The 27,035-nt window shown below is 35.1% G+C and overlaps 1 protein-coding gene across 3 annotated transcripts in view; it reads left to right on the forward strand.

Annotated features, from left to right (window-relative positions):
* Nucleotides 1-27,035, forward strand: part of FAF1 (Fas associated factor 1) — a 514,999-nt gene that overhangs the window by 365,571 nt on the left and 122,393 nt on the right. For all 3 annotated transcript variants that reach the window (XM_032429321.1, XM_032429322.1, XM_032429323.1), the window contains 4 exons: nt 111-237; nt 1,223-1,286; nt 2,257-2,338; nt 18,735-18,889. In XM_032429321.1, the coding sequence (XP_032285212.1) occupies nt 111-237; nt 1,223-1,286; nt 2,257-2,338; nt 18,735-18,889 (428 nt within the window). The remainder of the gene's footprint in view (nt 1-110; nt 238-1,222; nt 1,287-2,256; nt 2,339-18,734; nt 18,890-27,035) is intronic.

The following is a 27,035-nucleotide window of genomic DNA, read 5'->3' on the forward strand; positions in this document are numbered from 1 at the left end:
TTTAATAGAACTATTGTAATACTAATGTCCTATTGTGATTACTTAACTTATATTTTGGAATTTGATTTCCTAAAGTCAATATAAAACTAATCAGGACTTTTCTTAAATAGCAAAGCACCGATGTTCATATGGTTAGTGATAGTGATGGAGATGACTTTGAAGATGCTTCCGAATTTGGGGTGGATGATGGAGAAGTATTCGGCATGACATCATCTGCCCTGAGAAAATCTCCAATGAGTGAGTATTAATAGCTCTTTGGGTCCAGCACTGTAATTCTACTTCCTACTGCAGAAACTTATGAAGAACAATGAACTTAAAAATCTCTTACTGACTTCCCAGGTTTGGAGAGAGAAAATATAGCAAGTAGGCACATTATTCATTAGAACCAGATCCTCTTGAGTTTTGGTTTTATTAAACTCAACAATTCCCAGTGCTTTAGTAAAATTCATTAAAAATGCAAGGGAATGTATAACTTATGTTTCACGTATATAGTTAGTTATGATTCTTTCTCTTTACTTTAAACCTAGAGGTTGATAAACAAATAGCTATATTTTCTGTGACTGTACTTGTTTCCCGGCATCTTAGTGGAGATATCAGTTTTAAGAATAGTAATATTATTTTTCAATTCACTGGTACCACCTTTGGCAGGAAAAAAAGGTAAACTAATGTGCCATCTCCTTCTCTTTAACTTTACAAGATACATACTGTAGAATCACAAGCAGTATTATATTCAAAATTACCGTTAAAATAAATCCTTAAATGGCTTGTTTACTCAGTGAAGTTAGGGAACTCCATTGGGCAGAAATAGATGTGATATTTACTTAAAATTGACCATCTTCCTTATAAATGAGATTTTTGAAAGAACTTGAGATCCTTTTTATATAATTTATTCACAAGATGTCATTTTAAGAAAACATTGAAATCCTAATTGATGACTGGCACATACTTGAAATGCTTAGCAGGACTGTGTCAGTTGGCTTTCCAAAATTTATGAGCTTGGAATTTTTTCAAGGTTCTTTTTTAAGGTTTGATGAAATCTTCTAATGTATGTCAAGTTAAAATGTCTCCTCAAATATATCACAGAAGCTAAGATTTAATTTTATTTCCTCTTTATTGATTAAATATATTTCTTATATGTGGGATTAGATGTTATGTGGTTTGTTTTTTGTGTCTATTTGTTTTGTTTTTTTTGTTTTTGTTTTTTCTTTTGTTTGTTTTTTAGTGCCAGAAAACGCAGAAAATGAAGGAGATGCCTTATTACAATTTACAGCAGAGTTTTCTTCAAGGTAGGGTTAGGACATTAACTATATAAAATTGATGTTCTTTTAATGCTACTGTGATTTTTCTGGAGCAATTTTAATCATAGATTGTCTTTAATTTCTCTGTAAGGTATTCAAGGATACATTTATCAGTTTATGTAGTCCTGATAGTTTAACACATACTATCAGTGTCAGATAAGTAGTAAGCCATTTATGCCACTTCAGAGATGTATTTATCATCTTATCTCTATATCTTTATTGAAGGAAAATAAATGTGTCACTAATTAATATATTGACTGTATTCCCAAAAGGACTAGGTTATAGGATACTAATTTTTGGTATATCCTAGAATAAACAAAATATCCTTTAAAATAATATTAAATTAAAAAATAATTTAAAAATTTTAAATGTAAGTGAATTTTTTCTTTTAATTTTTGTTTTGGAACTATTAACATGTCTTCTTTTAAGAGGCTAATATAAAATGTTTTATATGCATTTGAGATTCTTATAAGTTGTTTAAGAGGATTTAAGTATTTAACCCTAAATTTTTGTGTAAGTGATATTTCTCTTTAGTTCCGTTTTCTAATGTAATATAATTTGGAAACTTTGCAAGATTACAGTTTTTTTCCCTCTCTGTTGGACTTCCAGAATAAATGAACTAATAAAATGGAAAGTTAAGGTTACTATAAGGAAAATCTTATGAAAGTGGATAACCAGGAATTGCTACCTATAAATGGCATGGTTTTGTAGCACTTATTAAATCCATTTGCTAGATGTACTTAAAATTCCAGTATTCTAATATTATCACTATAGGCCAAGATGAATTTTAAGAACTAATGAAGCTCATTCCCAAGCCTTTAAAGAAATGTTTTAATGTTTGGTCTATAGTTAAGAGACATTAGTCCCAACATTTACTTAAAAGATGCTGATTAGACTTGTGAAACTTTGAAGTAAATTTGAAATGTATTTAAATTAATAGACATAATTTTTCCTATAGATATGGTGACTGCCATCCTGTATTTTTTATTGGCTCATTAGAAGCTGCTTTTCAAGAGGCCTTCTATGTGAAAGCCCGAGATGTAAGTGCAATCTTACCTTTTGTGATTAAAAAATGCATCCCATAGGTTTACCACCAGGCCTCAGGCAATGCTTAATGTTTTCTGTTTTTTTCAGATTGAAGACTTGATTTTGTTTGTGGTTCATCTACCAGCCTAATCATCACCAAGATGCCCATTTCAGAGGGGCAATAGTATAATAGGGTATTGCTGGCTCTTGTAGATGGCCTTGTCAAGCTCTGAAACAGGAGTTTTTTTGTAGGGGGAAAAAAGGGAGCCATGCTTAGAAGGGACCAGGCTACATGTGTATGTTCTTTTCAGTTATGTGATTGACAGGTTCTTTCTAAACTCCCTGTCTTTCAGTCTTTTCCCAAAATGATTCCATCTAATAGTATATATCTAATAACTGCAATATTTTTATCTTAAAAGTTACTTTAGACAACAAAAATACAGAAATGGGCATTGTGATCTTAAAGTAAAGTAGATTGGCATTTATAACAAGAATTCAGAAGGTACATTTTCAGCAAGAAATTTCTATGCAATCACTCTGTTTATATGTTGACCCAGCAGTGGAGACCTCAGTAATCTGGCTCCTACCTATATGCACAACTTTAGCTCTTTCCATTCCTTGCCTTACACTTAATAAATCTAGCAATGATGTACCATTTGTGTTTCCCCATAATCTTACTCTTTGGTCATGCTTCTCTGCTGTAAGGAATGACTTCATTCTGCCCTTTACCTGGTTAACTTCTGCTCTTCCTCTGAGACTTAATTGTCCCTGACTCTTCCACTATTTGACAGTTGGATCCACCCCTTAGTACTTTGTACCAATACCCTCTGCTCATCTTACTGTTACATTTAACACATTGCTTATCATTATCCATTCTCTCTATATATGCCTTCTCAAGAGATTGGATTTTCTTTTTGGCAGTGACTGTACCATCCCTAGTAAATATTCTATGTATTTAATGAATGAAGGAAAAAGAGAGAGTGGGAAGGAAGAAATAGTGTGTAGATAGAGTAGAGGGCAAGTTATTGGAATTAAAGAGGGCAAGGACTTTTGAGAGTAGAGTGCAAGGATGCCTCTGAAATTTCTAGTTTCCAGTTTATCTTAAACCCCAACCTAAAGAAAATTTCATTTTAAACAAATTTTAAAAATTGACAATAATTAGTGATCAAACTTAGAGCAATGAATGACGATTTAATGAAGTGGAATAGAAACACAAACTGTTCTTTACCCTAAGAATAGTGGAATAGCCCATTATAAATGCTGTGTTAGTCTATTTTTTAACTATTAAATTTATATAAAATGGATGTCATTTTTGAAGAAATAAATATTTATAATAATACACATTTATAGTTTCCATAAATACAGGTTTATGGAAAACACTGAAAAGCAAAAAGAAAATATTCTAACACAGATTAACAGTTAACTTTATGATACATGTTCTTTCCATATTTTTAAATATATTTTGATGAATACTTTTATGTATGCTTAATATTATTGAGTCATGTTATAATCCTGCTAAAACAGTTTATTTTCACCTTTTAATATTACATGGTCATTTGCTTAATTATATTTTATAATATTTTAACTTTTTATTAAAACAATTTTTAATACAGAAAAAGTAAAAAGAATAGTACAGTAAACACCCAAATCCTCTATCCCTAAATTTAATAACTACTAAATTTTGCCATGTTTGCTTCTTTCATATGCAAGCATCCCAAAGTTTTAATGGAGATAGAAGCCTTAATAACTTCAAAAGTTTAACTGCCACACATTTATAAAAGAGCAGCATTTGAAATGTAATTATTTACATTTTTATACTTATTTAGGTTTGTGATTTTGATGAATAAATTTTTTATGATAAATTTTCATTTCCTCTCTGAAAATGGCAAACATTGACTGGAATAGAAAATAAGTATAAAATTTATTATTCAAAATATATAAAAACAAATGTAAAAATAATTAAAGTTTCACATGATTTTTTTTTAACTTTGTAGCAGTTAAACTTTTGAAATAAAACTTAAACTGCATGAAAATATTTAGGATACCTTTTTATATTCAATATTTTTTGTTAAATTACGTATCTTACACCTAAAGACATCTGTATGTGTTTTCCAAAAAATAATGATATTTTCTTACATAATCACAATACCATTATCACATGTAACAAAATTAACGGTAATTCCCTAATATCACCTAATATCCAGTGCATATTCATACTTTACCAGCTGTCTCCAAAATGTCTTTTTAACTATTTTTTTGAAACCACAGTCTACTCAAGGATCACAAATTACATTTGGTTGTTAGATTTTTTTAAATATTTATTTATTTTAGAGAGAGCGAGAGAGGGCGTGGTGGGTAGGGGCAGAGGGAGAGAGAGAATCTCAAGTAGACTCCCCTTTGAGCAGGGAGCTTGTCACAGGGCTCGACCTCACAACCCTGAGCTCATGACCTGAGCCTAAATCAAGAGTTGGACACTTAACTGAGCCACCCAAGCACCCTGTGGTTGTTAAATTTCTTAAATCCCTTTAAACAAGCACTCTCTCCTCCTGCCTCTCTTTTTTCCCCCATAACATTTGCTTAGTGAAGAAGTCATGCTTTGTTATATTCAGGTCAAAATTTTTTTGCAAGAATGCTTTGTAAATAATACTGAATACTTCATTGAAACAGGACTCTAATGGTTATAGAGTCTCATTGTATGGCCATGTTATTATATTTAAACAGTCACTTATTGGACATAAATATGGTTGAAAGTAGTTGAAGTAATCGGAAAATGTTAGGGCCTTTGTGACTTAAACTGTAGCTCCCAAAATAAGCATAGATGTCTTTTAAATCCCACTTAAAAAGCTACCCTAAGATACACTGTGTATACCTTAAACATTTTAACTTTAAATGAAGACACTTGTTTAAATATACAGTATATAATAGACAAAGAAACTTTTGCTAAGTGTCTTATATAATAAACTGGCATTTGATGATCCCCAGAGGAGAATAAACTCTTGCATATTAGCTTCTGGATATTTCTAATGAAATAATTGATTGTTTGCTTTTGACTAGGGTCTTGGTATTTTATTTTATTTTATTTTATTTTTTTTAATTTTATTTATTTGAGAGAGAGAGAATGAGAGAGAGCATGAGAGGGAGGAGGGTCAGAGGGAGAAGCAGACTCCCTGCTGAGCAGGGAGCCCGATGCGGGGTTCGATCCTGGGACTCCAGGATCGTGACCTGAGCCGAAGGCAGTGGCTTAACCAACTGAGCCACCCAGACGCCCCGGGTCTTGGTATTTTAACAAATGAAAGTCATTGGTTCATGTAATTAAATGTTTTGCTTCATACTAGATTCGTACCAAAATCCTTTGACCTCTCTGGAATGCTAAATTGTCTATATCTTTTTCCCCTTGCCCAAAACTTTTTCTTTCCTCATTTCTCTTTTCCAGGTTAAAGAACAACAGTTTATACGTCGTTTAAGACATTACTGTAAACTTAAGTAAAATTGATCCACATGATAGATACATTTTTCAGATTTAAATCTATGCAGATACATTCATTATGGTCATCAGCCAAGTTACACGCATACACACACACACATATCTCCTTTTAATTAAAGAGTACTGTGTACGCATAGAATTAGTACTGCTGCTACAGATTTATATGGTGCTGTATGGTTTATAGAGCATCTTTCCTATATGTATCTTATTTGAACCCCACAACAAACCAGTGAGATAGGGACATATAATATCAATATTCCTATTGTATAGATGAGGAAGCTCAGAAATGCAACATAACTTAACCAAAGCACATCAGTAGTAAGTACTAGAGGCCAAATAAGAGCTCAGGGTTCTAACACAGGTAAGTACGATTTACACTGTATCACTATATTTCAGTTTTCAATGGTAACTACTATACTGCAGGATTCAGTGATCAAACGTCATTTCTCCTTTTCAGATTTCACATTTGAAAGTTAAAACAAATCTTTGTCAATATTATTTTTTAAAACTTGTGAATGAATCATTTTTAAGAAAGCAGTTTGCCAATGTTCACATATTTTAAAGCAAGTGTGACCGATACTGTGGCATTCTGACTAAATTTCTTTCATCTTAAATATCACATGTTTAATTTAAACTGTGGGAGGCACATTAATTTTACCAGGGCAACAGATGAGCCTCAAGCACCAGCATTCTTCACTTGAAGTGAGAAATTGAGTTCCAAGAGTAAATAAAAACAAGATTGAAGGTTTAAATCCTCTGCTAGGCTTTTTGAACTTATATACTCATTAAATGTTTATTGGAGTGGTGGGATTACAAAGGATTTGGGGAGCTTCATCAACTGGTATATAGTTAATCACTAAGTAAAACACTACATTTGATAAAGTGTTTCTCACGATGCCACATTCAATCCATCTTAATGAAAACTGCTTCAAACTGATTTCATTTGAGAGCACTTGGTGGTGAGAGTGCCCATAGTTCCTTCTGCCTTTTTCATGAGGAATTTAAAACACTGTCCAAAGCAGTGCTCCAACTTGTAAAACAAGTATTCTAAGGTCTTGTGTTTAAGTATATTGTGACAGAGTTTTGACTTCTGGCAACAGGTCCATCAGTTTTATGACCTCCTCTCATGCCCTTAACTGTTAGAGATGTTCACTCAGTTGAGGGCCATAAATATTTATCACATGCCTGTTAAGGACCTGGAATATAGAGCTTTCCTGCCTTTGAGATGCTCATACTCTAATGGGGAAGATAATATCAACAGATTCATATAGTATAGTACGTTATAGCAGCAAAGAGGAGAGGTACTTCATCTACCTTAGAAAGTTTAAGGAGATTTCTTAAGGAGGTACATCTACCCTGAATCTTATGAGTCATACTTAGCCAAATAACAGAATTCTAAACAGAAAAAAAAGGTCAAAAGCAAAGGGAAGAAGATTAAAATGAGAGAACTACAACCAAAAACTTAAGACCTAGAGTAAAAAATGCAAGATAGAGAGTTGGATTGCAAGGCATGAGGCGGGGAAGATCAGAAGGGGCCAAGGCATGGAAGGGTCTAGCATTCCCTGTCATTTAAGAGATATTTATTGAATAAAGCTTATATTTTATCTTTAGGTAAGTGAGAGCCAATGGTTAGTCACTGTAATTAAGGTTGCAGAAGTGTTACCACTGGCCACACCATGATTCCCTAGGAGTTTCTTAACCAGGGTTCTTTTTCTCCTTATAGCCTCCCCACCTCTCATTCCTGCTACCTCTGAATTCTGTACAAAACAGAAAGTGCCCTATAGAATGATTAGACATTTGTAGTAAGTAAAAATCAACAGCAATAAAAATCTCAGTGCCAGGGTTTATCTCCCATGTGAAGTATTGTTCCTTTCTTAGTTCCTTTCCTCCTCTTGGGAGACTGGGCTTTGATTTCAGTAATCCTGTTATACCTCCTTAGATCTTGACTTCAGATCCAGTGATGTTTCCAAATATTACACATAAATTAAGGAAACCACTGCTCAATTACTAATTTCCCACTTAGTAACTCTGTGGCCCCAAACAAGTAATCAGCCTATTTCTAATCTAGGAACTAAAAAACAAAAGGGAGATAATGATATGGTTGTTTTGAGGATTAAATAGGATGCTATCCATATATGCACCCAGCACCGTGGCTAATTGCTGTGAAGCAGTTTTGGACTATTTGAGAAATGTTTGTGAAAAACAAACTGATTTATTCCTGCAATTCATGAACTAATTCTAAGAACAATTCCAGAAAGGAATTTTGAGAACCCCTATGAGCATTTACAGCACTAAAATAAGTGCTTTACTTTAACAGTATTTGTGATCAAGTTTTATTACATTTACTTTTAAAAATCAGCCCATTTTAAAGTAGTGCTGTTTCTATTATATCATGTTAAAAAGAAATCTGAATACCATCACTGATCAATACTTTTTAAGAAAAATAAGTTCTACAGAAATCTGAAGCCACAGCTGTAGTTGGTAGGTTTCTAGCCCTCCATTAGCCAGAAAAAAAGAGGCAAACAAACTTATTTGTGCTTTAGAGAATATGCCCAGTCTGATCATCTTGTCTTTGTTTTCTTTTCAATTTAAATTCCTTAAAGGCAGACAATGTCCTTGGAGTAATTTTATATGACAGCTATGACAGCAGCCTGCACATGTGTGAGATAAGAACTATAATGCTAATATACTTTGTTAAGTATGTTCATTCTACAAATAAAATATTTGTTGTAAAAAAAAAAAGGAATACAGGTACATTTAAAGTAGAAAACAAGTTACCACATAATCTGAAGCCTGAAAATAATCACTATTAAATATTATTTTTACTTTTAAATATGATTTTTTAAAAATCTCCAAATATGTATATCAGTAAAAAAGTTGACTTGTTTTACATAAATAAAACCATACCAAATATGCTGTTCTATAATTAGATGTTTCCATTAAACAGTATATTGTTAGCACCATATTTAGAATTTGCCTCAAATTCTCCTACTGAATTATCAGAACTACCTAATTAAAATTGTAGAAAACTTTACTGTCCATATTTAAATTATTTTTTAGTCAAAAATTTAGTAAATTAGTTTTAATATATGCTGCTTTGTAAAACATTCTTCTCAATTTACTGCTACTCACCATCTTTTTAAAAACAATTTAACCATATTTGAAAAGCATTATAGGTAAAATTTATTAAAATATCAGAAGCAAGGCTGATTTCCATTTATGGGCTTTATCCATATTTGTATCATTTTTCCCAAAGGGCCCTTCCTGGCCCTAGAAAGTATTTGTTATTTATATTACTTATTTTAAAAGGATTAAAAGCTAAGTTTGATCTCTATAGTATTTCAGTTGTAAATTCAAGAAATCTGTTTCATATCTAATCTTAAACACTAAAAATAAGAGGTATGGTAGAAAGCATACTAATCAAAATTCTTATATTTGGGTTCTGGTTTTTCATTTACTAACTATGTCCAATTAACCAGGTTACTCTTCTCCTCTGATCATCAATTTCTGCATTTAAAAATTTGTATTGTAATACTTCACAAGATTGTTTAACAGAAAATTAACATATTTAAAACATCTTTGAAATGTATGTGAAACATACATTTAAGATTGTTTGCTTATACGTAGGTGGACATTGAATAAATCAGGCAAATTTGGGTTGGAAACTAGGCCCTGATACTGACTGAGCTATGTAAGCAAGCCTCCATTCTCCTTTCTCTGAAATGGGCTAAAAATACCTTGACAATTAACCCACCTTGGAAAATGAGCCCTTACATTAACAGTAGCCAAGTTATTCAGATATACATGTTAGAGAAGATAAATAGGCCTGTTTAATTGGTATATATGGTACTTGTAAGGGAACAGTAGAGGATAGGGCTAAAATAAAGAAGTAGACTGGGTCTACTTTTCATTATGGAAATCCCTGAAGACCAGCTAAAGACTTTTGTTGTTGTTAGGCAGTGGTTAGCTTTGGAAAGTTTTTGAAGAGGGTGACACTGTCAGAGCTGTACCGTAGACATAAGTAATGTGGTAGTAGTTTGTAGGATGGATTGGAGGGGAGAAATTGGTGGCATGAGACTGAGCAACTGTATACATTTGTATCTTGTGTAGTTGTGGAATGTCAGGCATTGGTTAGAAAATCATAGTACAGTGATAGCACAATATAGTTCGCAAACTTTCTGGCTCCTAAATTTCACAGCCTATTAGCTTTTGTGTACCTTTTTATACCTATGTATCTTCTAGTATCCTGACTCTCCCATATCCTCCTCAAAGTGCCTAACAAAACTGAAGAGAATGATACTGCTTCTGACATAGACCTAGGCCAATGTGTTCTGGCCTTTCTTTCCTTTGTGGAGCATTTCAGTAGAATCTGTTGATTTTATATTTGCCTTGTCATTTACAGTCTTTTATAAGGAACCTGTATTAAGAAAATCAAAGTATTTCTGATGTTAAGTAGTGCATAGTATCTTTATTAAAGATACTGGAAACTTAAATTTCTCTAGCATATTTAATTATGAAAAACTCCATAAATCAGTAAGAAGACAGCAACCCATTATGGGTAAGCAATATAAGCAAGTACTTCACAGAAAATATGAAAAGATGTTCTTATTTTCCATAATACAAAAAATACAGATTAAAACTACACTAATATATCATTTTCACATATCATAATAGCAAAATTTTTTCTGCATATATACCTAAGCATATGAGAAATAAGATAAATACAAGGATAATTATTATATAATTGTTTAAAATAGCAAAAAATTGGAAATACTTCAAATGTCATTCATACCATGGGATACTATGTGACCATTAAAAAGAATGAAGCCACTTCATATATATTGATGTGGAATGCTGTTCAAGATACTTTGCAAAGTGAAAAAAGTGAGATGCATAACAGTGTGTATAGTACATCCTCTTTTGTGTTGTAAAAACTGTGTACATAGATTATAAAAAATACAAAATACATCGACCAACCACCTGCTATGACTTCAACCATCCTGGGTCTCAAATATATGTAATATGGCACGCATGGCATTTCAGATAGATGTACACTTCACTATTGCACTATTACAAATCCCAGTAGGCTATCCTGCATGGGTTAAATGGACTGGACCACGTGTTAACAGTGAAGGCTCTCCCTGATCTTTGCATGAAGGCTAGACTAGCAACCTCCATGTCTTCTTTTGCCTTCATGCCTACTTGGCCTTTCAAAAACAGTGTCCCCCTCTTCTCTTCTCACTAACCAGATGTATAAGATGGAGCTTTCTGAATAGCCAGTTAGGTCATTTACGTTAGGCTAGTGTTAATTATAGTCCCTTAAAGTGTAATTCAGGGTCCTTTGGAGGCTGTGAGAGTCTTTCTGATGGACCATGAACTAATCCATAAATGCATATCTTTTCTTTAGATCATCTGGGTTAATAGTACAGTTCCATGGACTATCATTTTTATGTATGACTAAGGATTTCTTATAGTTAGTCTATTGTTAAGATTGGGTTTGGTTGCTTGTAACAGAAAAATAAAAATTAATAGTGGCTCAAACAAAATAGAAGTTAATTTCTCTATTCCTTTCAAGAAGTCCAGAGGTAGTCTGTCCAGGCCTGGTATGGTATATCACAGAGTCAGAAACTCAGATTCCTTCTATCATGTTGCTCCACTGTGCGGTACAGTTCAGGTTATGTCATGAGTCTGGATGTAAGCACTTCTGCTTACATTAACCAGAACTTGGTTACATAGCCACCTTTGTTTAAATGGAGGCTGAGAAATGTATTCTTTATTTCAATCAGCCATTAATTCAACCTAAAAAAAATACCTAAGAGATTTCCTTACTAAGGAAGATGTGGAAAATATTTAGGGACTACAGTCTCCACTATTCCTATTAAATGAATAGTTAAGAGTTACTACAATTCTGTATGCTTAAACTTAGCTTATTTTTATAATTCACAATGTTCTACTTTGAAATCTGCCAGACAGTATTTGATAGTAGTAAAAAGTTACTGAACGTGTACACCCACAAATCATTAGAATTCCTTTGATTTTTCAGCAAGAATGCATTATTATCTATATATTTTAAATTAAAAATTACTGTTAATAATCTCCAATTCTTTATTGCTGTGGTTCCCCCGCCCCTGGAGTATGGAAATGATAAGATAGGTAGGCTATGGGTCCTTTTTCTCTTCCTCAGTAGCCTAAAAATGGGAGAAGGAAGTGTTTGTGTAACATTGCCTTTCATCCACATTCACGTTGTTCTGCCTGTTTAACAGACCACTGGTTAACCAGGGGTAGTGTTATTCCTCTCAGAAGGGAAAATCAAAAAAATCCTGCCTGCATTTTTATGAGGCTGCTCTTCCAGTCCTTGGTACTGCTTCTAGGTGTTCACCTGGAAAACCAATGGGATGAAATCTTTGATCTGGCTCAAAACTGCCTACTTTCTTGCCTCCATAAGCCCTCTCCCGGCCTTCCCAAAGAGCTTGCCTGCCTCTCTGCAGTTTGCTGTGATAGCCTATCACTTGAACTTCTAATTTCCTTATTTGTAAAAACTTTAGTCATATGTTGGTTTTCCTCAAAAATATTTTATGACCTGAGTATTACAGTCTGAACAATGAAAACTGTTAAAACTCTGTACCCAATGAGCATTTGTCAGCTTATTTTATGAAGAGAGTTTGATTTTACTTTAGGCTTTTTTTCTTTGTTTGTATAACCTGTGACTTTCATATGAGAATTCAACCTACATAAGATTCAAATACATTTGTGTCCTTAAGAATTCAGAGTTCTATCCCAACATCTTGTTCAGGAAGTGAGAAGAAAAAGACACCTTGGCATCTTGGCATCACCTCACCTTCAATATCTGGCTGTTTCCTTTTGGAACCTCTCCAATTGGTTGCTGCCTATTGGTCCCTGAACTCAGCTTTGGGAGCCAAAAATGCAGAGTGTCAATGATTCTTTCCACAAATCCATCTGCACTTATTCTTTGCTCTTTAAAAGTTACTAGCTTGGAGTTCTTTGAACATATCAGGCTACTGACATTACTGGGCCTTACCAAACTTTTCTCTCTTTTTCTTTTTCTCATTCTTCTTTTCTTTGTTATCACCTAAATTTAAAATTTAGCTTAAATCAAAGATAAGTCAGTTAATATATCATGTTTTTAAAATTTAGCTCAAGTATTCCCTTCATAAGGAAACAGCCAGGGCGCCTCGGTGGTTCAATTGGCTAAGCATCTCCCTTCAGCTCAGGTCATGATCCCAGGGTCCTGGGATCGAGTCCTGCATCGGGCTCCTTGCTCAGTGGGGAATCTGCTTCTCCCTCTCCCTCTGCCCCTACCCCCGCTCGTGCTCTCTCTCGCACTCTTGCTCTCTCACTCTCTCAAATAAATAAATAAAATCTTTTTTTTAAAAAAAGAAGCAGCCAATCAGTGTTCATGCTTAGACCCTAGGACTGCCTCTCTTACAGCACTCACATTACCACTCCCATCTAGACAGAGTATTGAACTTCTGACCTCCAGAGCTATATGGCACCCAAAGCATAAAAAAGTGAAGTAGTTTCCTAAAGTCACATAGCCAGGAGGTGGCAAAGCAGGAATTTGAACCAGATGTTGTGGCTTCATGGTGCCCTGCCTCTAATCTCACCTTAGTTATGTTGAGTCATGGTTTCATGCTGTGCTGGGCCTATGAACATTCATAAATAGGAATAGGATCATAGAAGTGAGCAGTGTACTGGAATGATCCTAATTGGAGCCAGGATTTAAAACAATAAATAAGACAGCTACAAGGGGCATTTTGAGGTGGTTGGAGAAATTTGAATATGGACTTTATGTTAGATGATATTGTAACAATATTATATGTCTAAGGTATGATAAAAATATGGTTATGTAAGGGAATGTCCTTGTTTCTTAGGAGACAGACACTGAAGTATTTAAGGTGGAGGTGTCAAGATGTGTGCAACTTTAAATGTTTCAGGGAAGGAGGCATACAATGAATGATAGAACAAATATGGCAAAATGTTAATAATTGATAAATCTAGGGTAAAGGATGAGTGAGTGTTTATTGTTGTATCAGTGTATCAAGTCTTTGTATCAATAAACCATTCCCAATTTAAAACCAAAAAAAAAAAATAATAATAATAATAATAGTGATGTGATTCTGATGATTATGGTGATGATAATCATGATAGAAAAGAAGGAAACAGAGAAAGTCAGGTCCCAATTTATATAAAGGAAATTATTTTGTTTTTAATATATTTTAATTCTTACACTGGAAAATTTATGAACTACCATTTATAGAAATTATTTATCCTATCAACCTTAAAATTTTTGAAAACATGGACTATAGATATTCTGGTACTCAAAAAGAAACTAGAAAATTTCCTTTTCAGTCCATCAGCAAATATTTTCTGAGTGTGTGCTCTGTGCCTGGCTGATTTTGAGACATAGCCAGCTCATTTCTTCCAGCTCTAATGTTCTATGGTTCTGTAATGCTAAGTGTCTAAATACGATAGCTACTGTAGCTCAAGGCCAAATCACATTGGTTGCTGTCAGCTTGGCATTTCCTAAGCATCAACTTAGTACCTTAGCTCTTGGATTTGAATGTGAAGATTAGTGAGGCCCTGAAGGCAGGGACACAATTTAGCATCCCAAACATTATTGCTAGTAAGAGAAATGAAGGCACTTCATAATCTTTAATAAATTTTCAGGGCTATCATTTCTCTTGAAATTGCTTTCAAATCCTTTATTTTGAATGGATAGTTCTGGAATCATCCTAACAACTACATTTCATTCAGCACTTGCTATGGGCCAGGTGTTGTAAAGGAGGTACTTTACCTGCTGTATCTATAATTCTTGGAACAAATACCCATCTTGCCCCATGGTCACACAGCTGGTAAGTGCAAAACTGGATTTAGCACAGAGCTTTTTTTACCTTTACATTATGTTACCAAAACCTAGATCACAAAGAGGGAGTCTGAGGAGTGTAGCTGGGCTGCTTGCCTTTGTTTACCAGACTTATACCCTCTCTGCCAAATTAGAAAGACAAATAAAATGGTTTTTTTTTAAGTGTCCCATTCTTATCACTTATCATATGGTACTGCAGTTTAATTTTTGCTTCCCCATACACCAACCCCCCCCCCAACTCTTTGAGGACTAGGAAACTTTGTTTTATTCATCTTTATGTTCGCAATGCCTAACACATCAGTGCTCCGTAAATGTTATTGAACTAAATTATTAATGGGCCAATGGGAAAAATGTTTATAGTAATGGAAAACAAAACATTTTCTCATGCTTTTCCTATGTACTAGATGCCCTTTCTTCACAAAAGCAGTTTTCTGATATGCTGAACCCTGTTCGGGCCTGTGTTTAATTGAGCTCAATAAAATAATCAGAAATCTGAGTCTGGGGCTCATTTAGCTATGCCTGTAATCTAATCAGAGATTTATGTAGCCCAAATTTAGTAGCATTTGCATATTATTAAGAGTTTTATATTTTGCTTATTACTACTGTCAAAATAGCGGAAGAAAAATTTTTGTTGAAAGCTTTTTATGTTAGAGAGAAAAGATCATTTTAAGATTATGCAGTTTTCCTTTTCAAAGCTACTATGGGAGTCCCCCCAGCCTGAAGATTCTCTACTGATTACTCTCTTTATCATCTCCTTTCTCACAGTTTAGAGCTTAAAGTGAGAATTTTTTTTAAGTGTGTTTTCCTGGCATCTCATGTTTAACAGTGTCAGGGGTTTGTGTCCCTGGAACGAAAACTGTTTCTCCAGAGCCTTTTTTCTCTCAGCTTCCAGTGAAAAGAGGGGCGAGGCGAGCCAGTCGCTTACCACAAAGCAATGCCACCACAAAGGAAAGATTAAGGGTTTAGAGAGAGGTCAATGTGGGTTTTTCTCTAACTAAACACTTTCCTAAAGTTTCCTTGTGGAAAAATAATGAAGTCATCTCAGAGTTTTTAAAGAATTTTTATTTCTTTTTCACCGTCTGCATTCGCTTGTCTTCTCAGCATGGATGTTTAATCTTCCTAGGCTTTGTGAATTGGCCCAAATGAATAAGTAGTGAGCTGTCTCTCTAGGAGCTAGAGGCTTATTCTAAGGGCCTAATCACTGAGTAAACACATCTTTGCCCTCCCTCTCACAACTGCGATATAATAGTCGAGATTCTAGCACAGTAACCTGGATATTGCAGGGACCAATGCTTTGAAATGCAGAATGGTTGATCCTCCAAAACAGACAGTGCCTGATCTTCGCCTGCCTCTTTCTTCTTTTTTAAATTAAATATTGCCAAAGAGATGCTGTTTTATTGCTTGATATTGTGCATTAGTGCCCTGGATTTCCAAGTTTAGTTTCAGTCAACACTGTCGGCTGCACTTATAGGGAACTCTGCATGTTGGGTTTCTTAGTAGCCTCTTCAGCACATGTGTGTTTGGTTTGGAAGAGCATTTAAATTAAATCAGTGAGATAGCAATGTAAATCGCTAATCTCTTTCCCAAAGTCTAAATGTTCCATTGCAGCATTCTTGAGAGAAATGGGCGTTTTAAAGATTTAGCCATTGCCATTGTTTGGTTAGAAATATGCTGATTTAAAAGTGGACAGCTCTCTTGTTCCCAGTGTCTCATTAAATGTAGTTGCTGAGATACGATCAAGCAGAATTAGAGGTTGACATCTCTCTGTCTGTTCAGCTAGAGAGCTCCTAAGAAGAGGAGCTCCGAATTTGTTAGTGCTGCCAGGTTCACGTTCCTTTCCCTAAAGCAGCAGATTTCTAGATTCTTTTACTGAAAGTGGTTTGCATGCTGCTGCCATTTGGGGTCTTTTTTTCCCAGGGGGTTGATAATCAACATTCAAGTTTCTTTCATCAAACATGCCGAGACCTATGCTAGCTTTAGGGATGCAGAGAAGACTGAAAGAGACCCAGCCCTCACCCTTGAGAGACTTTGTCTAGAGGGGAAACTGATAAACAATGATGATAGTAATTGGGAAGAGATAGAGGCCCAGAAAAGGAAGCTCTTAACTCTGCCAGAGGGAATCAGGGAAGGTTTCATAGAGGCATTTGCTTTGAGACTTAAAGGATGAGTAGGAATTTACCAGATAAGTATCTCTTCAACTATGTATCTGATTACAAACTTACAGAAGCCAGCTACTGTTACCTTCAGACATCAGTATGGATGAAGAAACCCTGAGCCTTTCTTGCTCACCATTTTATTACCATTGCTTCCTCCTCGGTTCGACACAGTATTTCAACAAATGCTTGTTGAATGAATGATTAAATGAATTGACACATGGAAACAGCTACTGTTGGAGTAACTGAGCTACTTATACTCAGGAATCCTGTCCTTATTCCCATTACCTGTTGTCTCTGAGGCCCCAGAAGCACTAATGTATGAGCAGTGGCCAGTCTGGCACCTTCATATTCTATGAGCACTTCAAGCCTTGAGTACAGTATGGTTGATTTTCCTACTACTGCTGTAGTATCAGAGAAAGAGTACTAGGCGTGGCGTCAGGAATCCTGGTTCCAATCCCAGATGTACTACTTACTTACTAGTTGTGGTAGAATTTAGGACAAGTCTGCTTTCTAAACCTCAGTTTCCTTGTATGCTAATAAAATTAAGAATACTACTTTACAGGCTTATTCTGGGGAGATAAGTAGATAATGGGTGTGTAACTAACAGTGCCTCCTATTTGTAGTAGAAGATTTGGGGATCTTAATCTACCTATATACCTTAGTACAGAATTTACCTTGGAAGAAAATATTTTAATGATTACTTTTTTATTATTATTATAATTTGGATTATTTATCAAGATAATTCCAAGCATCAAACTTCAGTATCCTTTCATCAACATGAGCCTTATATTTTTCTGTAAGTGTCCTACTTTTTTTGGAATCCCACACAGTGAGTTTTTCTTTATTATCATCACATCCTTATTTAATATGAAGGGAAAGACCCTAAGCTTCCTTAAAATTTTCCTTTCCAGAATTTCACAGATTGGTTTGTATATTGTCTTTACCATAAAATTTATCTTTCCATTTCCTGGCAGCTGACTGTTGTTAAACTCTATAAGGTGGCACCAAGAAGTTTGTCAATAACAATGTAGGCTCTTTAATCATCACTGTCACTGTTATTGTTAAAGTTGACATGTTGCAAATTGTATTGCTCAATTTCAGTTTTTAGTTTCAATTATTTTATTGACTATCCAACTATGACAGAGGACACTTTTAAGAGAGCAAATGCCATTTCTTGAAAGCAAGTTTTATCAAGCAAAGAGGAAGGAATAATTCTCCATATGAGAAACCACAAACAAATTTTCTGGAATATTGACTAGAAAGAATTCATGTGAAGCGAACTATTTTCTACTATCCTTCCATTGACAATTAGATGTTACATGCTCTTACATAAGGACTTTAATGTGAGAACACATTAAGGGCTTTGAAAGTACCTGTGGAAGTAAAACACAACTTCATTTCAGACCTTTTCCTTTCAATTAGAAGAGACTTTCCAGTGTTCAGATTAAAAACAAAAAATACTAAGAGAGATTTTGGCAACCAGTCTTAATCAGTACTTTTTCTGTGTACAAAGTTGAATAGTTAAAAATTAATTTTCCCTTTGTAAAGTATGTTTAATATGAAGAATTGTAAATCCATTTTATTTAAAGAAAATGCAGTTCTGTTGCATATTCTGCTTGAGTTAGGCTTGCACATGTTAATAAGAATCTGTGACAGTGGTCTATAAAACAGAATATAATCATCCTACCCTCTTTAGGGTTTAAGGAAGCAAAATTTATTCATATTAGTAAATGCTATAGAAGTCCAAGTGTCAGGTACTCTTTTAAAGGGAGTAGCATTTAATTTTTGTCTTTGCTGTTTATATCGACAAATTATGCTTTTCCAAAATTCAAGAAATCTTACATTAATGGATATTTTAATTCATCAGTCTTTCTTCCTCTTTTCAGAGAAAGCTTCTTGCTATCTACCTCCACCATGATGAAAGTGTATTAACCAACGTGTTCTGCTCACAAATGCTTTGTGCTGAATCTATTGTCTCTTATCTGAGTCAAAATTTTATAACCTGGGCTTGGGATCTGACAAAGGACGCCAACAGAGCAAGGTAATACTGTTGTTCACAAGTTATAAGTTGGGCTTCTATTTTTTTTAAAAAAGTTATCATTGTATTTGGTTTCTTATCATCTCATAAACATTTTCGTCCTCAGCATTAAATTCTCTACCATTACATTTAATTATATAAAAGCTGTTTGTTGTAGCTAACATGCAGTTATTTACAATGGAAAAATATACCTCAATTTATAAACGATTTCTAAATCCAAGAATAACCCAAAAAACAAAATCAAAATACATCGTTTTCATCTTTTTGCAGTAAAACTGGTACAGTACATATCTATGTACTGTATATTCCAATGTTATCTGTTGTTGAATATTTAGAGAAAATCTGTTTTTAATAATGTTCAGAAAAGGCAAGGCAAGTCTAACATATAATCTTAGTAGTAAGTTTATTTTTTAATAATTCCAGTGAAGAAGGCAGTACATTCTGGACTAGTCCATGGAGTTGGTAATAGCTTAACTCTAGCATATACTAATTGATGTAATCGCTTTATTGCACACATTCTTTTGCACACATCCATATTCTCAGTAGGAAAAAAAAAGTCCTTTTCCTTGCTGTCAGGATAAATTTACTTAATTTGTTAATCCTAATATCTATAAATGAATAATTCTTCATATTTTGCCTATTTGAGTTTCCCATCTGAAATACATTTCATCATGTTTAATTACACATGTGGCCATAACATCCAGTGATGTTACTTTGGGTGTGTTAACACAATAATAATCACAGGCTGCTGGTTTATGAACAGGGAGATTAAATTAATTCATTTCAAGGCAAGCCTATTGTAGTTACCTAATTTAAATGTTTATAGAACAATTAGAAATCATCTGATTTTTTTTATTTTATAGCTCACTGAATTTTTGCTCATCATTTAGACTTTGTTTTATGTAGTCTAAACCTGAAAAGAAAGATGATTCTTCCCTTAAATGTGAAGCAAAAGAATGTTGAAGCAATTTTTTCATCTAATACTTCATTTCTTTAAGCAAATGGTTAGGAAATTTCACAGGATGACTTCGTTCTGCATTGGAAATGTTCCCTGTTATACATAAATAAAGAACCTTTAGCACCTGTATTTGTTTAAATTAAATCAGGTTATTATTCACACTCAGTTAAAGGTGATGAAAAGCAGTGCCAAAAACAGATAAAAATGCAGCATCGAAGGTCTTTCATGAGGCAAAATACATAGACTGGAGACTTGGCTAAATCTTTCACCATTCACTGGCAGTAAGGAATCTCCTCCTTTCCTTTTATCCACAACTTGATGGAGAAGGAAACACTATTTCTAAACCATCTGTAGTGGCTAAGTTCAGCAGGCTACCTGCTGTTATTTTGTTCTATCCTCCATTTAATTCCTTAGTTCCTTTTATTTTACAATGACAAAAAATTGCAGTGTAGTTTCTTTTGAAAAACAGTGTTTGAGGGTTTTTTTTTTATGACTGGCAATCAACAGCCATGTAATTGCTTTGTTATGTTTTACTAAAGAAGTCTGTTAAGTAGCACAACTTTGATACACTAGTAATAAGAGTTTGCAGGTTACAGAGACACCTGTGGTGACCAAAGCGACAGAAGCTGCTTATTAGAAAGAGCCAGTACAGCTGTGTCCTATTAACTCCTTATGACACTTTTTTTAAAACACAAAATAAAGGCCTTGTTTTAGGCTTTAGAGCTATTCCTCAATGAATTGCAGGACCAACTAAGAGGTATGATAGGCTATTTCAATCTACATTTTTAAAAATATGGTATCTCATTATTATTATTGTTATCATTACATTCATAAAAATGAAAAGAAGTGATATTAAAGACTAAAAATAGAAAGATGTAGGAATTTGCTTTAACAAATATTTATAGGAGCAAGAAACAGGGCCAATGGGAAGAAAGAGAATGTTACAATTTCTAGAATTTAGGATACTGGCAATCCTTACTCAAAATCAAATTCTATCCATATTACAAATTAAAAACTTTTAATTTAAGGTATTACATTTCTCTCTATAAAGCAAAAGAATTATGTAGATGCTTTTCATGTACAGCTCCTCATTATTATTGTTAAAGCAAATGGAAAAGTACACATTTTACACACACAGGATAAAAATGCATTGAAATGGCATATTCCTAAAAGAGAGTAAAAGTGGATTTCTTTTTGCTATATTAAACTGTAAGAAAATTTTAATTAATTAGTCTGATTTATTGTCCCAAAAAAGGATTGGCTTAGCACCGGTTTTCTGACCACCCATCATAGATTCAATCTAAATATAATTGTCTAATTGAGTTTCTGTCTTTGTGATCTTACTTAGATTTTTTTAGCACCACATTTTATCCAGAGGTGTTTGTCATAAAAATTTATTGCATTGTCCATTTGATACTATTAACACTGAGTAACAAAACCTCAGACTTTCACCCTCAATTCAGTAGAAGACTGCTGCACTAATATTTATTGGTCAGTGAGCTACATTTCAAAAGTTGCTGTGCCATCATTTGCATATTACCAGAGTTAAAATATGACAGATCAATATGTGAAAATATAGAAGAGATTTCTAGGCATCACAAACTAGATTGTTGCTCTGAGTTTCCTTTTAACTGTGATTTTCTTATGACATATGTAAAAGTTTAGAAGTAAATTCCTTGTGGATGGCTTGTCTCATCCCATGTCTGGCTCTCCTAGTTCAAACTGATCAACACATTTTTAAAATCCTGAGCCTGTAAGCTGGTTAGTCTGGATGACTCCTTAGTGATTTTTCTGGGACCACACCCTGACATGATAGGTAGGGACATTTGTGCCCAAGATGGGGAGGGTCTTGCCAAGCATATTTACTTTTCCTTAAGAAATACTCTGCCAAGGGGCGCCTGGGTGGCTCAGTCGGTTAAGCGTCTGCCTTCGGCTCAGGTCATGATCCCAGGGTCCTGGGATCGAGCCCCACGTCGGGCTCCCTGCTCAGTGGGAAGCCTGTTTCTCCCTCTCCCACTCCCCCTGCTTGTGTTCCCTCTCTCGTTGTGTCTCTCTCTGTCAAATAAATAAATAAAATCTTTAAAAAAAAAAAAAAAGAAATACTCTGCCAGGGGCACCTGGGTGGCTCAGTCGTTAGGCGTCTGCCTTCGGCTCGAGTCATGATCCCGGAGTCCTGGGATCGAGCCCTGCATTGGGCTCCCTGCTCGGCAGGAGGCCTGCTTCTCCCTCTCCCACTCCCCCTGCTTGTGTTCCCTCTCTCACTGTGTCTCTCTCTGTCAAATAAGTAAATAAAATCTTTAAAAAAAAAAAAAAGAAAAATACTCTGCCAAACCTACAGAAACATTAGTCCTCCTCAGTTTATTGTGAATCTCTCATGTGTAGAAGATAAGTGAAGGGTTTTGAACTAAGTGAATGCTTTGGTAAAGTTACCAGAATGTGAGTGTCAATTGTGGTTATAAGTTAAATTTCCTGATTTCACTAACAAACTAGAATAAAAAAAATAGATGTCTATCGAATGTCACTGTCATACACCTCTGTGATGTTGATGATTTGGATTTCCCACTCCAAAATGATTCTAATAACTTTCTTTCTAAGTTGAATACTTAAGTTGACCAACCTATATCTGTATAAAATGGATTAGAGTAATTTCTGGATTGATCTTGGAACATTCCAAATATGAATTGGGACATCAGACTATAGCAGTAATGATTATGTGCCTATCTTCTCCCTCACTAAATTGTGATCTTCTGGATCTTATTCATATTATTTATCTCATTCAAGAAAGCACTTTAAATTTACAAAATTCTAGGAGAAAGAAACTCAATACGCATTTGGCAAATGAATGAATGCATCCAATTCCACCAAAGAATGTGTTTATAATTTCAGTATTATATATCTAAATGTAGGTTTCTTTCCTGGAAAACTCTGTACAGTCTTGTTGGCTGCCATGTCTACTTGGAATTCAGGTCCATTCTTTCTTAAAGCAGTAGGCAGTAAGCCCTTGTTAGTCTTAAGAAGTGCTAGAGGGTATAATTTCCTAAATATCCATCTGAATAATGATCCTGAAAGAAACAGTAGGATATATCTGTAAATGAAAGAGCTAAAAACAGATAATAGTATAAACAAGGAGATCCCACAACTCACTTCTGAAAGTGGCTAAAAGAATATCTTAAGAAACATATATTTCCTTCATGTTTATTCATTGAGTAAACATTTACTGAATATTTCATGTGAACCAGGAATGGTGCTTTGCACTGAGGGCGAGAAGATGAAAAAGATACAGTGCTTAATGCTCAAAATACTCATAGTCTAGTAGAAAGACATGGAGCTAATACGTAATATTAAGTATGCACAAGGTGCTTGGGGAATACAGGTGAAATTCATAGGGAGTTACTCTACCTGAGTGGGCTAAAGAAGGACTTGAAAGAAATGACACACAGAAAAATGAAATTAGAAGTTTTGTTCTTTTTATTTAGAGATTTTTATATTAGCAGCATTCCTAGTTTATTGGGTTGCAGATATTTGCTATTTTTATAAAAGAATATTGGTATTTTAAGCCTCATAATTAGAAATGAAGGATCAGTGGCTTACATAATTGTGGCGGAGAGGGCCCTGGCCAGCTAGTGTAATCATATATGGTCTGAACCAGATTGAGGATTAAGGTCAACCAGCAGGGATGGACAGATCCCAAGCAGTTGTTTTGTTAATGATTCATCTCCGGTGTTGGCGTGTGCTTACAGGCAGACAGTGGAGCAGAGATCAGATACTCTTTTGGATGTAGAAACATGTAGAAAACTATCATGGATTTAACAATAAAAATATATTTAAGGACAATATACTATTAGTAAACAAATGCTTGTGCTATAAAAGAATAATTTCTTAAAATTCAGGACAGGTGTCACCTCTAGGAAGCCTTGCCACTGTCCATCCTTCTCTTGCCTCAGTCTGAGTTAAAATGCACATTCTTTATGCTCCGATAATATCCATATACTAACCTATATTGATGGAATTCATTACACTGTATGGTTATTGTCTGTCTCCCTATTAGGTTGTCAGCTCCCCAAGGGAGCTATGTCTGTAATCTCAATGTGTTACACAGTGCCTTTGAAAAAGTGAGTGTTATATTGAAAAATAAATAATCTCTAATAGGCTTATTGAATAATGAGAGAGACCAGCTTGGGTAGTGGAAAAAGCAAGGAAATGCTGCTGTATGACTCTAATTTTGTGATCTTCCCCCATAGCCGTTAATAGGACTAATAAAGCAAAAGCCTTCATTTTCCTTGTAGAATGAACTAACAATGTCCAGACCAGGTACTTTGTGTTCTGCTGGCCCTGAAGCACTTGAGAATATTGTGGCCTGTGCTCTGTGCACCAGGCACCCACACACCATCTGGAAAGAGACTTGAATTCCAGCCTAGATGAGTTCATCCAGTGGTTCTAGAGTTTCTTCCCCAGATTCACCAAGTCTCTGATAGCCCTGAAACAATTGGCCCCTCAGATCGGGCCATTCTGGGATGGAACTCTGAGCCTTCTGCAGTGGTGATGGTGCTGATTAAAGTAAACATGTCCACAGAACCAGATTGCTAGCCTGGCTACATGATGACATATGCCACAGAGCCAGGCAAGTTCCATTTGGGCACCATTTGAATTAATTAGATATAGATAGTACTATATAAAGCACAATAAGCGTTAATTTCCTTTCCTCTATTAGAGTTATTTGGACATCTATTGGTTGCATGGGAACATTGGCACATGACTGCCCTTGGTGTGAAGCTGTGTTTTTGGCTATAGTTGCTTCATCAAGAAAAGCTACATAACAGGGCGCCTGGGTGGCTCAGTTGGTTGAGCGACTGCCTTCGGCTCAGGTCGTGATCCTGGAGTCGCGGGATTGAGTCCCACATCGGGCTCCCTGCTCAGCGGGGAGTCTGCTTCTCCCCCTGATCCTCCCCCTTCTCATGCTCTCTCTCTCTATCTCATTCTCTCTCTCAAATAAATAAATAAAATCTTAAAAAAAAAAGAAAAAGCTACATAACATGTGGCACACTAAACCACCAATATTAACCAGTAATAAGTGAGTTAATAGGTATCTCTTTTTCTGACCAGGATGGCCCACAAGGCAAATGTCTCCATTCATCCAGGATAGGTACTGGTTTGTATGATATAATTCTAGAAAACTTAAACATTGAATTTGACTAGAATAGTGGCAGCTGAGGTCACCAGCCAGCTATGAGTTGCTTATATGTAAGTTTCTGAGGTGGAAATGTTTAGCACATCAGCATACATGCTACAAAGTGTTAAATCAGGCATCGCACACTACTTCTAAGCTGTGTTCTGAGTAGCTGCAAACAGTTACCTAGGAATTGCTGACAATTACACAGGTTGCATGTAACATATACAGAGTGTTGTATTAAATTTTACCTACACAGTTAGTACCAATGTTCACAGACAGAATTCTATTGCCTGTTAATACTAGCTTTTGAACTGCATGCCCTTAGGTGCAGTATTTCAGATCACTGTAAACTTCTGCTGCTATGCTGACAGGTACTTGTTAGCCTTAATATTCAAGTGATAGTTTTCCACATTACTTAATCTTTGGCAAGAGTTAATTGACTTAAAGCTCTTATTATCAGTAGGCTGTCTTCACCTGCACTTTCCATCTCAGTAATTAGCCATATTCACAGTGGCATACCCTTAATTCCAAACTACTCAGTGCTTCATGCCTGGCTGAAGCCTAGATGACCATGTTACTCTAACCCTACACCTCCATTTGATCCAGCAAATTTAGCCCAGGTGTGGGGTCTGTGTGGGAGACTAAGGAGTGTTAATTTCCAGCTGCTACCCTAGGAGCAGATATGGATTCTGCAGAAGTAGCTGATAAAACAGATGGATATGTTGTGGTCAGGGAACCAAGACTTCATAAGAGTCTTCATGCCAGATTTCCATATAATTTTCCCCAAACTTCTCTATTCCCTTTGTGCTACGTTTTCCTTCCAGTACTTTTAAAGGAAATGTATTGTCATCCTAAACATCCCAGGTCAAGGGCTTAATTAATGCTTTAAAATAAAGGTTCCAAAACACCAGGAGAGTTTGTCATTTTCTCCCTGGTTTGTTTTGTGAAGAGGGAGGAGAGAAGGTGAGGAGGAACCCCTCCTGTTCCATGATTACATCCTACCCACTCATTTTCTCCTTTTCTCCTCTGCTTTTGATTTTTAGTGGCAGTCTTAACAGAATGTCAAGATCAATTTGCAGCATGGTTTAACTCAAGGTTTGCGTTCTGCCAGCAGCAGTTGTCCCTGCAAACAATGCCGTGTGTTCTTGTAACTTCAGAAGCTTTTAGAAGGATCATGGCAAGGGCAGCATCTAATGACTTTATTAGTGTAAGGTTTCAAAATGGGCTCCGTAATTGTTCATATCTCTTTGTCAGCAAGTCATAATTACTGCTCAGCATTGTCCAAGGGTGCACTTGTGAATAGTTTTCTAATAGTACTGAAAGGAAGGGAAAGCGGGGAGGATAAAAGGTGATGGCCTCTTATGATTGAGAACAAGCCAGTCTGTATATAGATGATGGCTAAACTGTTTATAATACTTTACTCTTTTTAAAATAGAAGATGATCCTTTTTAAAATGTTCTTTTGGGTAATTTGAAATGACTAGTTTGGAAGCCTTTTTTACTGTAATTTAGATACTTCCCACACTACTACCTAGTACTACAATCATAACTGCCTGGTGCTACGTGCACTAAATCTGAATCAGGCTATGTATTTTTCCTTGACATTAATCTAATTATTGCTATTTAGGAAATGTGCATTTAACTCAGATTCAGTTTTCTGTGTGTTTTCACAGTCTATGTGAAAACTGTTGTTAGAAAAGAACAATACAAAGGTGATAACTGTAGACAAGACAGTCCAAAAGAATGACATTGTAAGTTTTTATTAAATCTTTTTTTTCTCACGCACTAGACCTTTCTTGTTAGTCTTTTGGTGTTCTCCTTGGTCTTTCTGCTAAACCCTTTGTGTTTTGAATATGCTAAGTATCTTGATTGTAAGAGTTACAGAATTAAAAGGATCATTGCCTTCTCAAGATATATGAAGGTTCAGCTTAATGCCAAGCCTTTGTGCTCTGTTGCCAAATTTTTTCCTGTTCTGTGACTCTGTACATTCATGTACAGTTCTGTGCAAATACTCACTCCCAA

The sequence above is a fragment of the Phoca vitulina genome, unplaced genomic scaffold (genome assembly GCF_004348235.1).
Source record: "Phoca vitulina isolate PV1807 unplaced genomic scaffold, GSC_HSeal_1.0 scaffold2, whole genome shotgun sequence".
In the NCBI taxonomy this organism is placed as follows: domain Eukaryota; kingdom Metazoa; phylum Chordata; class Mammalia; order Carnivora; family Phocidae; genus Phoca; species Phoca vitulina.